At 43.4% G+C, this 16,677-nt stretch overlaps 1 protein-coding gene across 4 annotated transcripts in view; it reads right to left on the bottom strand.

Moving 5' to 3' along the window:
* Positions 1-1,083: 1,083 nt before the first annotated feature.
* LOC126283710 (glutamate receptor ionotropic, kainate 2-like) overlaps positions 1,084-16,677 on the bottom strand; it is a 651,295-nt gene continuing 635,701 nt past the window's right edge. For all 4 annotated transcript variants that reach the window (XM_049982296.1, XM_049982293.1, XM_049982294.1 and 1 more), the window contains 2 exons: positions 11,896-12,090; positions 1,084-4,639 (listed from right to left, as the gene is read on the bottom strand). In XM_049982296.1, coding sequence (XP_049838253.1) covers positions 4,505-4,639; positions 11,896-12,090 — 330 coding nt within the window. In that variant the 3' untranslated portion in view covers positions 1,084-4,504. The remainder of the gene's footprint in view (positions 4,640-11,895; positions 12,091-16,677) is intronic.

The following is a 16,677-nucleotide window of genomic DNA, read 5'->3' on the forward strand; positions in this document are numbered from 1 at the left end:
TTGAAGAACATTCTGAACAATTCGAGCAATCATTTGGCCACACAGATCATCCCATATGAATCCCATCGAACATTTATAGGGCATAATAGAGAGGACAGTTCGTGCACAAAATCCTGTACCGGCAGTACTTTCGTTATTATGGACAGGTATAGAGGGATCATGGCTCAATATTTCTGCAGGGGACTCCGAACGACTTGTTGAGTCCACGCCACGCCGAGCTGCTGCACTAGCCAGGCAAAGGGACGTCCGAGACGATATTAGGAGGCATCCCATGGCTTCTGTCACTTCCGCGTATGTTCCTCATCTTCCCCTAAGCTCCTGAACCGATATAAACCAAACTTAGTACACATATCACCAATTGTCGAGATAAGTACTCTGGGCTAATAACCACCTAGCTCCCGCTGGAGTGGAGTGACATAGGTTGTGGATAAATAGAAGTGAGTGAATGAGGTGGTTAGAGAGAGAAGCGAAAGAGAAAATGATATGGAGAGGAAGAGATGTGCAGCTAGAAGGGTAGGAGGGCATAGACAGATAGAAGGGAGAAGAATAGATGGACAGACAGGAAGAAGGAGGAAATGGACGGAGAGGGCTCGGGAAATAGAGCAGGAGGAGGAGAAGATTGACATAGGGATGGGAGAGGAGGATGTGTGTGCAATGTATGTGGCATACACATGTGCAGAATAATCATTGGGTTGACGTCTAGCATATATTACAAAACAAAGACACCAGTCAAGATGGGTTTTTAGAAACATTTTTCTATTATAAATATTTGTAACACTTACCTTGCAATCCCATCAAGCTGGCTGTACGAGTATAAACCGGCAGTTCTTTACCTTATGACATGCGATATCACAGGTACAATCAGAAGCATCATTATTATTTGGAAATGTAATAAAATGCTTTATTGACACAGAAGTAATTTGTGTGTGACTCAGAAATTAATCCTTAAATTAACTAAATTAATATAACAATCGGTGTTTGTTGTGAAAATTTATTTCTGAAGAATTATGGTATGCCTTTTATAGCTCAGGAGATGATGGAAGGATGCGGTAGGATGACAGTCAGTGAATAATACAAGTCCTCTGTGCGTTAATAACATGTTATAATTATTTAAAACACCAGCAGCTACAACAGTTCACAGTTAGTGAATAGCACAATCAGTTGTCTGAAACATTTAAAACAGAGATAGAAAGATCATGTTGCGTCCACTGTTCGTAGTTTTAAAATTTGCGGCTATGAAATATATAACATCATCGTTTCAGAAGTTGGATTTTATAATAATATTTAAATTGCTACTGGTTTTTATAGTTACTCACACCAAACCTTGTCTTATGTAGTAACCGTTTTTCATAAACTATCTTTGGCAAAAATATCAATCCCTGGCTCATTTTAACATTTATTGTTTGGTCCAGTCTCTATTAAGAGCTCCTTATCCAGTGAAGACACTACGTATGTAATATCAGGACACCACGTCAAGTACATACACGAATAAACTACACTTCGTGCTGAATGAAATCAGGCATTAGGAATCGGAGTGCAAGCCAAGGTAAGGACGGGAAACCGTGTCTACCACTCCGATTCCGTGCTGGGGCTCAATTATCACAAAACACTCACCCATGAGTCTCTGCTTTAGTCCACCATGATTCATGAAATTTAATTGCTGCCATGTGCCTGCAGCACAGACTTTTTTAAATTGTGAATGTGCGAGAAGTACTACTCTTGCCGAATCGTTTCAACCAATTTACACACGCCACAGTCTATACTGGTTTTCAGACTTTGCAATAGTTAAGATCAAACTCTCTAGTTGTAGTATGTATAGTAGTATTGATATTTGGAATGTTCACCACCAACAAAACTTGTCATAAGTCGACGAACCACCGAATGAGAGAAGAGAAATCACTTTCTTATCAAACGAAAATCACTGTTAAAATAATGCACTTCAAGAAAGTCATAACGTTCATGCAACAGTTTTAGATCAGTTTATGCCTCTAACTTGGCCAGGGTATTTGTCTTTGATATCACTATTAAGTTGCGCTTAAAAGTGAAATGTTGTCCGTGAGATGCTCCATAAATTGAGGCAAACAATCCATAACACCAGTTCTAACAGCAGATGCTGCCACTTCCGGGTAAATGAGTACCTTGCCCGGAATAGGGCATCGAACGTAGATAAGAAGAAACGTCGTAGATATATTCATTTGGTCAAGGTCTGGAAGATTTGCGAATAATAACGCTAGATATCATACGTGAAATCTATCTGAATGATGCCTAATGAGAATAATAAATATTCACGATATGTTTTGCTATTTACATACACATAATACTCATATGAGATTTCCCTAAAGCCCTCGCAGGAGTTCTTGCACAGATTCTACGTTAAAACAGTGCAGAAATAAAGGTGTAATTCCCTGCTGGAGAGAATAACGTCGGAATAGGTCCATAGCGTCATCATATATGCGTCACTGTGAAACAATATTAGAATTCTGCTACACATGAGTTAACAGGCTGAACCTCGAACCATCTAACTTTGAAAAACAAACACTCGGAAAAGACTCTTTATAGCATGCGGCCACTGAAGTGATACTTATTGTGACAATTAATGCAACTACATCATTTCAGGATATTTTGACTTATAGCCTTTCTACACCTCGAATATTTAAAGGACTGAGTGCGCCACACTGACTTAAGATCATCCGTTTCCAGAGGTTAATGTAGTGTTGATTTGTATTTAATGGATTGGAAGTTATATATAGATATTTTTTTGCACGAGGTTGACTTACAGTCTATTCAATCTATTAACCACGAAACTATGATGAATAAAATCGTAATGCTGTGTCTACTGACACATATACCTATTTGACGTTGGAATAAAAAATTTCTGTCGCCACGTTATCTTGTTCTCTCATCATCAACTACAGAATACTAAAGGGCCATTGGCCGAAAGTACTCATTTTCTCTGAGAGTCTATGATGAATCCTTTAAAGAATCGATCCATTTGTTATTGGAGAAATCACTTTTTCCTGAAGCAGATTACTTCCGGTTCAAAAAAGCTCCAAATGATACACATTTACTTCAAGGAAATAAAACAACAAGAATCGTACTGATACCTAGCACTTCACTTTCAATATATTTGCGTCTGCAGTCACGAAGAATTTATATCCCTTTCATCGTACAGAAAGGACTGAAGGAATCGTAGCAGTTTCATATTTCAGGATTGAAGTTGCTCAATGTGTGAACATTCAACATTCACTGACCGAAACATGCACAATGTTCCAATATGAACACATGAGCAATGGTACTTCCAATCTCAGTGACGGAGGAAAAGAGGGCGGCTGTAAGTTCAAGACAATAATTACCCACTCCACCTATCCAGCGACATTCACAACTCTCTGGCTGATGCATGTGCAGTCTCTCAGAGCGATGAAACAGTGCTGTAATTAATACTTGGAACAGAGCTGAAGGAAAAGAAGCATATCCAAATTCTAGTGAACGGTTGATTTCTCCATCAATCCAGCAATGTACATAGCTCTTCTGCATAAAGAAATGCCAGACTCTAGTGTATACCTGTGAGGTTCAGTGGAGCAGTATTTTCTATATATGGGGATGCAGCTCTACGTTCCAGTATCTGGTTGCTCAATGTGCACCACTATCGGACTGATCGATCTACAGGGTTTGTCTGTGGACTGTGATAAAAGTAGTGTAGGCAATCCTTTAGATGAGGTTGGATGAAAACAGACAGCTCCACCTTCCATGAAACGAGGGTCACTGCATCTGTCTCGTCTCGTGATGTACATGCTGCTTCGCAAAGTGAACATGTAATGTACAGCAGTGCAGTACACCCTTAAGACTGGAGAAAAAGAAGTAGGTCTACATGCCAGGAAACTGTTGCCCACTGTGTCTTTATGGTGAAACTTATCACACTTGGGCAGATATGTTGAAAACCAATGTGGAACTGTACAGGACAGTTACATATCCTTGAAGCTGGAGGAAAAGATGAGGCTCCACATATCAGGGAAGATGACCACTGCGTCTTTCTAGAGTGGTGACTCTTGGGTTGAGAACCAAGCTGGATCCCAATGTAGACCCATAATGGACATCCTCGAGATGACGCTGGAGGAAAAATTGCAGCTATGCACTCCAGGAAATGGTTGCTCACTGCAGTTGTCCAGCAGCTTTCACCACACTTTGGTTGACGGACGCACAGTGTCCCAGGGCGGACGCCCGACGCCCGGCGGCCCCTCCCACTCTGGTGACGGGGCTGTCGGCGGCAGCTGGGTCAGAGCCTGGCAGTGTCGAGGCGCGGTGGGCTGGTCGCGGCCGCCCTCAGGCGCTCGTGGGCGCGCGCCATGGCGAGCGAGACGAGGCTGGCCGAGCAGTAGTCGTGCAGCGGGTCGGGCACGACGCAGCGGTCGGCGGCGGTGGCGGTGTCCGCCGAGCTGGCGGGCGAGGGCGGCGCCCCGGAACCACTGTCGGCGTCCGTGCTCGCCCCCGCCGCCTCCGCCTGCCACTAGGGGGGGTCGTAGTCGGCCGCGTGGTGCCCGTGGCTGTGGCTGTGCACGTGCCCATGGTTGTGGTTGTGGGCGTGGCTGTGCCGGTGCTGTAGGTGCAGCGGCAGCTCGATCGGGACGCCCAGGCTGCCGCGCTGCCAAACACACAGTCCAACAGTTAATTATCACTCCATGTGGCCATTAAAATTGCTACACCAAGAAGGAATGCAGATGATAAACGCGTATTCATTGGGCAAATATACCATGCTAGAACTGACATGTGGTTACATTTTCACGTAATTTGGGTGCATAGATCCTGAGAAATCAGTACCCAGAACAACCACCTCTGTCCTTAATAACGGCTTTGATACGCCTGGGCATTGAGTAAAACAGAGATTCGATGGTGTGTACAGGTACAGCTGTCCATAGATCTTCAACACGATACCACAGTTCATCAAGTGTAGTGACTGGCGAATTCTGACGAGCCAGTTGCTCGGCCACCATTGACCAGACGTTTTCAATTGGTGAGAGATCTGGAGAATGTGCTGGCCAGGGCAGCAGTCGAACATTTTCTGTATCCAGAATGGCCCATATAGGACCTGCAACATGCGGTCGTGTATTATTCTGCTGAAATGTATGGTTTCGAAGGGATCGAATGTGGGGTGGAGTCACGGGTCGTGACACATCTGAAATGTAATGCCCACTGTTCAAAGTGCCTTCAATGTGGCCAGAGGTGACTGAGACGTGTAACCAATGGCACCCGATACCATTAGGCCGGGTGATAAGCCAGTATGGCGATGACGAATACACGCTTCTAATGTACGTTCGCCTCGATGTCGCCAAACACGGATGAGACCATCATGATGCTATGATGCTGTAAACAGAACCAAAATTAATCCGAAGAAATGACGATTTGCCATTCGTGCACCCACGTTCGTCGTTGAGTACACGATCGCAGGCGCTCCCGTCTGTGATGCAGCGTCAAGGGTAACCGCAGCCATGATTTTCGAGCTGATACTCCATAGTGCTGTAAACGTCGTCGAACTGTTTATGCAGATGGTTGTTGTGTTGCAGACGTCCCCATCTGTTGACTCAGGGATGGAGACGCGGCTGCACGATCCGTTACAGCCATGCGGATAAGATGCCTGTCATCTCGACTGCTAGTGATATGAGGTCGTTGGGATTCAGCACGGCGTTCCGTATTAACCTCCTGAACCCACCGATTCCATATTATAGTAGTAGTAGTAGTTTTATTCATCCGTAGATCTCTTTTTACAAGGATATAGGACATGTCAAAGTATTTACAAGCTTAGATCAATTTACAATAAGCTAATTCGTATACACATATATTTACAGACTTCTAGTTAGAGACAATCATTAGATTTTACTCCTGGTATACAATAATTTATTTACAAATAACTCATTAAATAATGTAATGCCACACTATTCACTCATATTTCACTATGTCACTGCACACACTATATACACGTTGTTTCATAACACTTCACTCACTACATACACACACACACACACACACACACACACACACACACACAGGTGATCCTTGGGCCATTTTCTGTACTGCAAGTTCCCATTTGCTATCCTGAAAAACTGAGTCAGCATCCCTTCATAATGAGTGAGATGTTGAGCTCAGAAAGAGGAAGAGGTGTTAGTATTGTGCTATGCATAGCTTGAGGGGAGAGTGTCTCTAGAAAGGAAAAAAGAAGAAAAATAATAAAGTGAAGGTGTTATGTGGAATATTGGATGTTTTATAATCATCATTATTATTATTATTTGTTTGTATAACATTTTTTTATCAAACCCCTACTCTGCTTTATCTAAGTAATCCTTCAATGTATAAAATGTATTGCATAACAGGTACTTTTTAGCTGCCTTCTTAAATAAGTGTATTTTTGAAATTTCTTTAATCTCTTTTGGTAATTTATTGTACAGTTTTATTCCTTGGTAGAAAATGCTGTTTTAAGTTTTATGTTTATTTTTTCTTGGTAAATAGTCATTGGATCTCGACCAACGAGAGCAGCAATGTCGCGGTACGATAAACCGCAATCGCGATAGGCTACAATCCGACCTTTATCAAAGACGGAAACGTGATGGTACGCATTTCTCTTCCATCCACAAGGCATCACAACAACGTTTCACCAGGCAACGCCGCTCAACTGCTGTTTGTGTATGAGAAATCGGTTGGAAACTTTCCTCATGTCAGGACGTTGCAGGTGTCGCCACCGGCGCCAACCAAGTTTGAATGCTCTGAAATGCCAATCATTTGTATATCAGAGCATGGTCTTCCTGTCGGTTAAATTTCGCGTCTGTAGCATGTCATCTACGTGGTGTAGCAAGTTTAATGGCCTGTAGCGTATTTCTCTTTTCTCCATCGGAGTTTTCATGTTTCAGCACCATCAGGGCAACACTTCATAAAAAATCATTGCACAAATATTTTATATATCTGTGTATTCAAACGACAACTTTCCTGCTTCATTTCTTTGGTATATATATCCATGTTTCTATTTTTTGATTATTTATCATGATACTGTTGCTTAGGATCCTACGTACTTAAACTTATTAATTTGTTCCACTAATTCGTCACAAACGGTTCCTCACACCTTCTTTGCCTGACTTGCAAAAACATAGCCATAATATTTTTCTTATTTATCATCATTCAATTTTAAGATACCGACAATTCTTTTATTTCATTTTGACTTAGTAACACCATGACATCAGCGTATCATAAACATTCGGTTGTCCCTCTTCCTTTTACCACACGGCTGTTTTGTTGGAAATATCTGTTAGTTAAATCGCGTAAGTACTACACAGACCAGGCAAAGTCTTTCTAACCCGTTTTAAAATCCTTCTTCCTTACTTCTTAACAACTTCAATAAGTCATAGCGTAGGTGTTTCAGAACGATACACCCAATTTCACAAGACTATACCATCTACTTGAACGAAGAAAGAAACTTACGGTAGATTTTTAACTTAGGCAAAGTTTGTATTTTTAAAGAGCCATCCTGTTTTACAAGGGTATATCTCTTACGTACATTCTTTTTACTGCAATGCTTAAGGATCAAAGTTTTCATTTGTCTTTCACAAATGTTCAGTGTGACCTCCACGCTTCTGCGTGGCAGGCACTCAAACGACAGTCAAACCAAACCCCTACTTTTGTTAGCAGTCTACAGCTACTGCATTCAGTGCCTTCCCTTTGCAGGTTTGGATGTCAGAATACGTTGTACTGGAATGGCTCATAAGTCTTGGCTATTTTTTAATTGAAGAGTAGCTTTAAAAACAAAATATTTTGGCAATCCAGCTTATATTATTCGATGGGGAATTATTATGTTCTCTGCAAAATAGTGTGTTTAGTTTGTCATAAAGATATACTTTCCGTTCTTTTCAGGTCATTAAAACGAAGCTGAATGGATTGAATGGAATGAACAATTTAACGAGTATAGAATATGGTTGAGATCAAATCGGATATGTGACAGTAATAAGAAGCAACAGAAAAGACAACAGCGAGAGACTTAACATCACGGTTGATGTTCACGAAGTACATGTAGTTAAGGAATTCTGCTACCTAGGTAACAAAACAACAAATGACGGAAGGAGTAAGGAGGGCGTAAAAAGCAGAATAGCACTGGAAAAATGGGCATTCTTGGCCAAGAGAAGTCTATCAGTATCAAACGTAGGCCTCATTTTGAGGATAAAATTTGTGAGAATGTATCTTTGGAGGACAGCATTATATGTTTGTGAAACACTGACTGTGGGAAAACCGGAAAAGAAGAGAACCGAAGCATTTGAGACGTGGTGCTACAGAAGAATGTCGAAAACTACGTGGACTAATAAGGAATGCGATGAAGAAGTTCTGCGCAGAATCGGCAAAGAAAGGAATACATGGAAAGCATTTACGAGAAGAGTGAACAGGATGGTAAGACATCTGTTACGACTTTGCGGAATAACTTCCATGGCACTAGAGGGAACTGTAGACGATAAAAACTGTAGACGAAAACAGCAAATAATTGAGGACGTAGATTGCAAGCGCTACTCTGAGGTGAAGGGCCGCATCAAACCTGACAGAAGGCTGATGACTGAAAAAAACGGAAGTGTCAACTCGACACGAAAGAGCATTTTCGACACCTTCTGCTTTTCGCATTGATTCGAGCTGCCAAAACGACGGAGCTGCTCGAGGCACTTGTAAAGTGTATGGCGAAGATATAATGTGTCTTAGCACAGCTCATCATTGGTTTTAGTGGTTCAAAGATGACAGTTTTGACCTCAAAGACATACATGACCCTCCATGAATTCCTTGATCGAAACCGAACAGTGACTAATGAAGTTTACGTCGAAGATTTGCAACAACTCGGCTAGGCCAGATTAGTGACACGGCGTTCTTATGCAAGACAACTTCGCCATCACATCGCCAAGGAATGCATTCAAACACTTGGATGCAACGAGCTGCCACATCCGCAGTAGTCTTTCGTCGTGCCGTTTACGATCTGAATTTGTACGATCCCTCTCGAATGAAATGTGTGGTGTTTCTATCAATATTGACGTGGCTTCTCCTGACGACTCGGTGATATCTACTGTCAAAATGCCGAACAGTTTGTTGAACATTGGGAAGAAACTGTAGACAACAGTGAAGAATACATTATTTATTAATCTATGATTCATTTCCTGATCACTTTAGTGGAAACTTAAAAATAAGAAAAAAGCTGCATACCTTCTGGGTCAAAACTATATGAATATAAAGCACAGAGACGGACTCTTTTTAGAAACTCCAACCAAAATAAAATCATATGTCTTGAGATCATGGAGACAGATGGTATGACATGAGATCCGTACGCTCCTTACGATCGGTCCATCGATGAGGCAGTACCATGCTGTTTACGGAAACAACGACCCGGAGCTATAGCTGGCTGGAGTGGCCGTGCTGTTCTAGGCGCTACAGTCTGAATCCGCGAGACCGCTACGGTCGCAGGTTTGAATCCTGCCTCGGGCATGGATGTGTGTGATGTCCCTAGGTTAGTTAGGTTTTAGTTCTATGTTCTAGGGGACTAATGACCTCAGAAGTTGAGTCTCATAGTGCTCAGAGCAATTTTTGTACCAGAGTTATAATTAAATAACAAATATTGAAATGGATAACGCAAAGCTCATTTTGTTGTGGCGTTTTCACCATTTCGGCTCAACGTACACTGAGTGTAGGAAGGGGGGGTCAGCGAGTGAGCTAGATACACCAAAAGGAAGATCAAGGTCTGAGTTCCCGTGGAGAACGAGGTCAATAGAGACGGAGCACAAGCTCCGTTTGTTTTAAGAATGTCAAAGAAGATCGACAATGGCCTTTTACAAGATACATCCGGGCCTCAACTAATTTATGGAAATAACGGGAAATCTAAATCCGGACGACCAGATGGGGATCCGACCCGTCATTCTCCTGGACGCCATTCCAGTGTACTGACCACTGCGCAACCTCGCTCGGTCTAACTACACCAAGGGGATCGCTAAAGGCAACAGATTTATTTGGCAACTGACAACAGCCGCCCAAGTACTCTCTCAGCTTCGGTACGTAAGTTAAATGTCACCCCATATAGAACAGAAGATGACAGAGAGAAGGCCGAAATACTGAATTCAGTACTTCGGAATTGTTTCATTGTGGAAAATCGTGTTATGGTTCCTCTTTGCATTCAATGCATGAACGCCGAAATTACAGGTACTGAGAAAATAGTACGCGGACTATAAAACAAACTAAAATCGCGCAATAGGGGAAATGAATCTGGACCGGATGAGATGCCAGTAAGCTTCCACAGAGATTATGAGAAGGAACTTGAAGTAGCACATCGTAGGTCACTTGAACAGCGAAGGGGCACAGGTAATTATTGTTTTCAAGAGGGGTCGTTGAAATGATGCACACAGTTACAGGACGACCTGGGAGAGATATGGAATATGTTCTGCTCTCACACGTTATGACTTTTCTGGGTACTTAAAAGTCTATTTCATAAAAACAAACATGTGTACTGTAAACACAGATCTTGTGAGACAAAGTTCACTCTCTGGTCCACGAAATCCAGAACACCGTAGAGAAAAGACCAAGGTCGATATCGTGTCCTCCAACTCCAGAAGGCATTCGGTACAGTCCCACAAAATACCTGCATACCGACTTCTGAATCAGACTTTCTAACTGACAGAACTCAGCGGGTTATAATAACGGGATGAAATCGATAGATGTCAAGGTAATTTCTGGAGCGCCCAAAAACCACATGGGTTCTTAAGTTGCAGAATCGAAACCTACCACACTATTGGCAGACTTTTGTACTTAGTGAAGGAGAATATATTACTGATGAGTAAAGCTTCTGTTACGTGTATCTATTGTGTTCATTAAACGAATGGAAAACCGCTACTGGCTTACTCATCAACCTACCCCTCCCCCCCCCCCCCCCCCCCCCCCCCGCCTCCGAAAACACACCAAGCCCACCTTTCACCAATCCCAAACCCCGAACGTGACGTCGAAAGATTAACGATTTACCTTTCGGAGGTGTTTCACTGTACCAGAAACCAATGAGCCAATGTGGCAGCACATTACGAGTGATACCCGACTCTCTATATCAGTCTATGTTGACATATAGTGGACATAAGACATCGGCTGATTGCATGTATAACAACGAAATCCACGAAATTGCCCTTAAATTGACATGTTATTTTATTTTCGCTACCAGTTACGGCAATCCATTATGCCATCTTTTCAGGCCCCATATGCAGTTTTAAAAAGTAATCGATATTCATATACTGGGTTTATGTGTTGCTGGATGTCTTGAGTTCGTAGCTTGAGTGCTTCCTTCGAAGACTTGACTGCAAGCTGTAACTTCAGCCACTGTGTCTCACGCGTTAATGCTAGTATTTGAAAACCATGTAACTACTACTATTACAGTGTTATGAAAAAATAATGATACTTTAAAAATTAATGTTTCGTGATAAAGACACAGTCGAACCCATCTGCCGTGTGGAGTGGCCTCGCGGTTAGTGGGGCCATGTCACTTACTACGCGCCATTCCCGGCGGAGGTTCTACTCCTCCCTCGGGCATGGCTGTGTGTGTTGTTCTTAGCAGAAGTTAGTCTTAAGTTAGTTTATATAGTGTGTAAGTCTAGGGACCGATGAGCTAAGCCGTTTGGTCCCTTAGAAATTCACACACATTTGAACATTTTTCGAATCCATCTGTTTTTACCTCTCAGATTTTTTTTTTCGAAATTGTCTGTATTTTAAACACAGTGTGTGTGTGTGTGTGTGTGTGTGTGTGTGTGACGCATATCTGAAGACGCCGCGCGCGCGCCTCGCCGGCAGCGCAATGCGGAGTGACGTCAGCCGGGCAGTGCAGTGCAGCGGCAGCAGCCAGCAGAGCCTCTCTATACTCACGTGCGAGCGCAGGCCGTTGGCCGGCGGCAGGTCGAGCACGGCGGGCACGTAGGGCGCGCCCGAGGCGGCCGGCGCGCACTTGGAGCACTGGCGCTTGAGCGCCGGCCGCTGGCGCGAGCCGCGGCAGCGCAGCGCGAAGCACAGCTCCTCCGCCATCTCGGCGCACAGTGACTGGTGCGGTGCCGGCGTCGCGCGCTGCAACCACGACAAACAGCAGCTATCTGCTACATGGGGCTCATAGACGGCTTTCTGCAGGACAGGAAACTGTATGTCCGAGTGGACGATAAAAACTCCGAAATGAAACTGATCTCTGCAGGGCTCTGTCATTTCGCCTATGCTTGTCAACTTATATACAAATGACATCTCAACAGCCCCCCTTGCTACGGCTGGTTTTTATGCGGAAAATATGGCCTTTCTGACAACTGAACGACACTTGGATCAGCTAATCGCTAGGATGCAACGGCAACTTGCTGTAATGGAACACTGGGCGCTGCAAAATAAGATAACGATCAACCCGACGAAGACGGTAGCCGTTCTGCATGTAACACCCCACCCGTCACTTAGCTTGTTTTGGCGTGTGTTCACCCGAGGTAATTGACTAACAGATCAACAGAGAGTGCAAAACTGCCGCAATACCGGATAACGCAAAAACGTAATATGACCCTGTGACTCCTGATTGAACTTCGGTGGTGGTGTTGACATAAATTTAGTCAGAATTGATCACTTTTAATTAAAAAGGGGTGCACATTGATGTTATATTCAGCTATTAAACACCAAATGCACACGTTGAACACAAAACTAATTATGAAAGTGACTTGGGGTTTCAACTGCTTGATTGAAAACAAGACCTCCAATCATGACATTACAAGACTCTCCCATCAGGCAGTAGTAATAAATTGCGTTTGCTTGGAGTAAAGCACGATACACAAAAGTAATTCCTATCGACTGACCCAGGCATAATGCAAAGTGCGAGAAGAATTCTACAATACACGGCCCATGAAACCCTCGTGGAAACATTGCCGACGTGATCCAACAAATTAATCAGTGGCCGGAGCGGGCGCAATATCACCGAATACAGCGTGGCGGAGCGGCGTCGTTGTGTGGATGTCAGCCAACCTCGTGGTGCATGCATGGCTATCTTGCTCAGTACATAGCTGAACCAAAACTTCCTATCTCCAAGCTCAATAGTTCCCATTGCTAAGTCCTAAACTGCAGAGATGCTCAGTCTTTCTCAGGCAAGCTGAGTCAAGGACGTCACGTGCACACTCAAGGCAAGCTGGGAATGGAAGACCTCTACTGAGACTTCTGCCAGTCCACTCTTCGCATCAGTTTCCCCTCCAGCAAAATCACTTACGCCAATTGCAGTGCAAGTCGTGTTAATTATGTGTTGCTTCCCAGCGCCGACCAAAGCCTGCTCTTGGAAGTGAACAAATTCTCATAATATTTCCCTTCCTCTCAAATTATTCTATTTAGCTCCTCCAGGCCACCCATCAAGATTAGCGTCTGCGCAAACACCAAATTTTACGGAATTCTGACTCCCAGAAGAGTACTTCAAATTCCTTTGTCCTACGTTCCCATCGGAGACCAGCGTATTTCATTCTGTCGCTCTTCACCTGATTTACTTCAGACCGTGAATTCAGCATATTTTGACCTCTGTTGACCACTCCACCATAGCTTTACATGGCTTTCTTGCATGATTCACATCAAACGAGACGACGAAAATTTATCAACAGGCATACAAGTTCTCCGTCTGTTTTCCGGCACACAAGCATGGAGTTGGGGTCAAACACCCCCTCACTGTCACTCATCTTAAGGTGGCTGGAGGCCGTGCCGCGTTACTGCTTTCTCAGGGCATGAGCCGGCCTAAGCTGCCTATTGTCGCTTCGCTTCGATGTTCCCCAGCCGGCCACGGTCAACTCTAAATGTTTCCCTGGGGTAAACTAGCGTCCAGTAAATCGACTCATTTCCACAAAGTTTTCATGTCATATGAATTACTTTAAATCCATCACTCGACATTAATTATTCCAATACGTCCATACTACACCCTGTACAAGATGCCTTGTCAGTCATTTTTGTTCAGCCCTACTGATCGCTCAACGTGACTTTGGTGATCTTTGATGACTTCATGTAAGGGGCATAGTTCTTGCCATCTTACATCTTCACATAGAGGAAACCAGTTTTGAACGACAGACTCCAAATAACTGATCAATTTATCCCATGCTCACTGGGAGTGAAGTACCTCGGTATCTACTGTGACAGAAAATTGCTCTTTACGCAGCATATTGACGACAAGAATACGGCAGCCCAGAAGATGGCCAGGTCATTGATTCCGTTCCTGAAGAGTAAGGATCTCAACCCTAAGACTAAACTCCAATTGTATAAGGCAACTGTAGAACGGTAGAACACCCAATGTTATATGGCTCCACCTCGTGCGGAACTACGTGCGTCTCCAGCTACAACAAACAACAAGCGCTGCAAAACATTTGCTATCGATGAATCACAGGAGCTCCATGGTGGACAAGAAACGTCGACATCCGCACCGCTCTCCACGAGACCACTATGCAAGAGAAGGTCCATGACAAGGCTGTCCGAGTTTTTCAGTAAATCGACGCCCTCAGGGACGAAGTTCGACAATTAGAATCGGTATGAATGGTAAACCCTGCAAGATGGCACAGGTATTGGCTACCAAAGTCAATAACGTTTCGTCCCCCATAGGCAATCTGTCATAACACGAGGAAGCAGTCACATATAACAGCCTAGACACATTACACCCTCCACAGCAGATAGACATCACCAAAGACTGCAGGCTAAAGGACCCATTGAGTGCCCAAGCTTAAATGAATGTGTAATAAATAAAGTGTTTTCCTTTTATCCTTACATCCCATCCCAGAAGAATAAGTAATCAAGGATGATACCTTCAGCCCACACTATACACAGAAAAAAAAGTTCTACTAGCTCGTCGGTCGGGCTTTCTCGTGTGGCAAAATATCGACATATTTGAATCGCTTACACCTGCGACTCTAATAATGTGTCAACAACAGTTGAGCCAGAAACGGACCGATCATATCTGTATTTGCGCTGCTGATAAAATATTGATATATAGGGATATCGACACTTTTCAAAAAATATCGATATATACAGGGTGGTCCATCGATAGTCACCGGGCCAAATATCTCACGAAATAAGCATCAAACGAAGAAACTACAAAGAACGAAACAGGTCTAGCTAGAAGGGGGAAACCATTTGGCGCTATGGTGGGCCCGCTAGATGGGGCTGCCATAAGTCAAAAGGATATCAACTGCGTTTTTTTTAAATAGGTACCCACATTTTTTATTACATATTCGTGTCGTACGTAAATAAATATGAATGTTTTAGGTGGACCATTTTTTCCCTTTGTCACAGATGGAGCTGTAATAGTCACAAACGTATAAGTACGTGATATCACGTAACATTTCGCCAGAGCGGTCTGTATTTGCTTCGTGATACATTACCCGTGTTAAAATGGACCGTTTACAAATTGCGGAAAAGGTCGATATCGTGTTGATGTACGTTTATTGTCATCAAAATGCCCAATAGGCGTGTGCTATGTATGCTGCTGAATACCCTGGACGGCATCATCCAAGTGTCCGGACGCGTTATTTAAGGAAACAGGAAGTGTTCAGCTACATGTGAAACGTCAACTACGACCTGCAGCAAAAGGTGATGCCCCAGTAGGTGTTTAAGCTGCTGTCGTGGCTAATCAGCACATCAGTAACAGACGAATTGCGCGAGAATCTGGAATCTTAAAAACGTCTGTGAGAATGCTACATCAACATCTATAGCACCCGTACAAAATTTCAATGCACCAGGAATTACATGGCGACGACTTTTAATGTCGTGTACAGTTCTGCCACTGGGCACAAGAGAAATTACGGGACGACGAAATTTTTTTTTACGCGTTCTATTTAGCGACGAAACGTCATTCACCGACATCTGTAACGTAAACCGGCATAATACGCACTATTGGGCAACGGAAAGCCTCGATGGCTGCGACAAGTGGAACATCACCGACCTTATCGGGTTAATGTATGGTGCGGCATTATGGGAGGAAGGATAACTGGACCCATTTTATCGATGACAATCTAAATGCTGCAATGTATGCTGATTTCCTATGTAATGTTCTACCGATGTTACTACAACATGTTTCACTGCTTGACAGAATGGCCATCATGATGGATGTCCGGCACATAACTCGCATGCGGTTGAAGCGGTACTGAATAGCATATTTAATGACAGGTGGATTGGAAGTTCACCAGATCTGACGTCCCCGGATTTCTTTCTGAGGGGAAAGTTGAAGGATATTTGCTATCGTGATCCACCGACAGCGCCTGACAAGATGTGTCAGCGCATTGTCAATGCATATGCGAGCATTACGGAAGGCGAACAACTCGCTGTTGAGAGACATGCCGATCCACGTATTGCCAAATGCATTGAGGTTGACGGACATCATTTTGAGCATTTATTGCATTAATGTGGTAATTACAGGTAATCACGCTGTAACAGCATGCGTTCTCAGAAATGATAAGTTCACAAAGGTACATGTATCACATTGGAACAACTGAAATAAAATGTTCAAACGTACCTACGTTCTGTATTTTAACTTAAAAAACGTACCTGTTACCAACTGTTCGTCTAAAACTGTGAGCCATATGTTTGTGACTGTTACAGAGCCATCTATCAAAAAGCGAAAAAAGTGGTCCAATTAAAACGTTTATATTTCTTTACGTACTACACGAATATGGA

Source organism: Schistocerca gregaria, chromosome 1 (genome assembly GCF_023897955.1).
Source record: "Schistocerca gregaria isolate iqSchGreg1 chromosome 1, iqSchGreg1.2, whole genome shotgun sequence".
Classification (NCBI taxonomy): domain Eukaryota; kingdom Metazoa; phylum Arthropoda; class Insecta; order Orthoptera; family Acrididae; genus Schistocerca; species Schistocerca gregaria.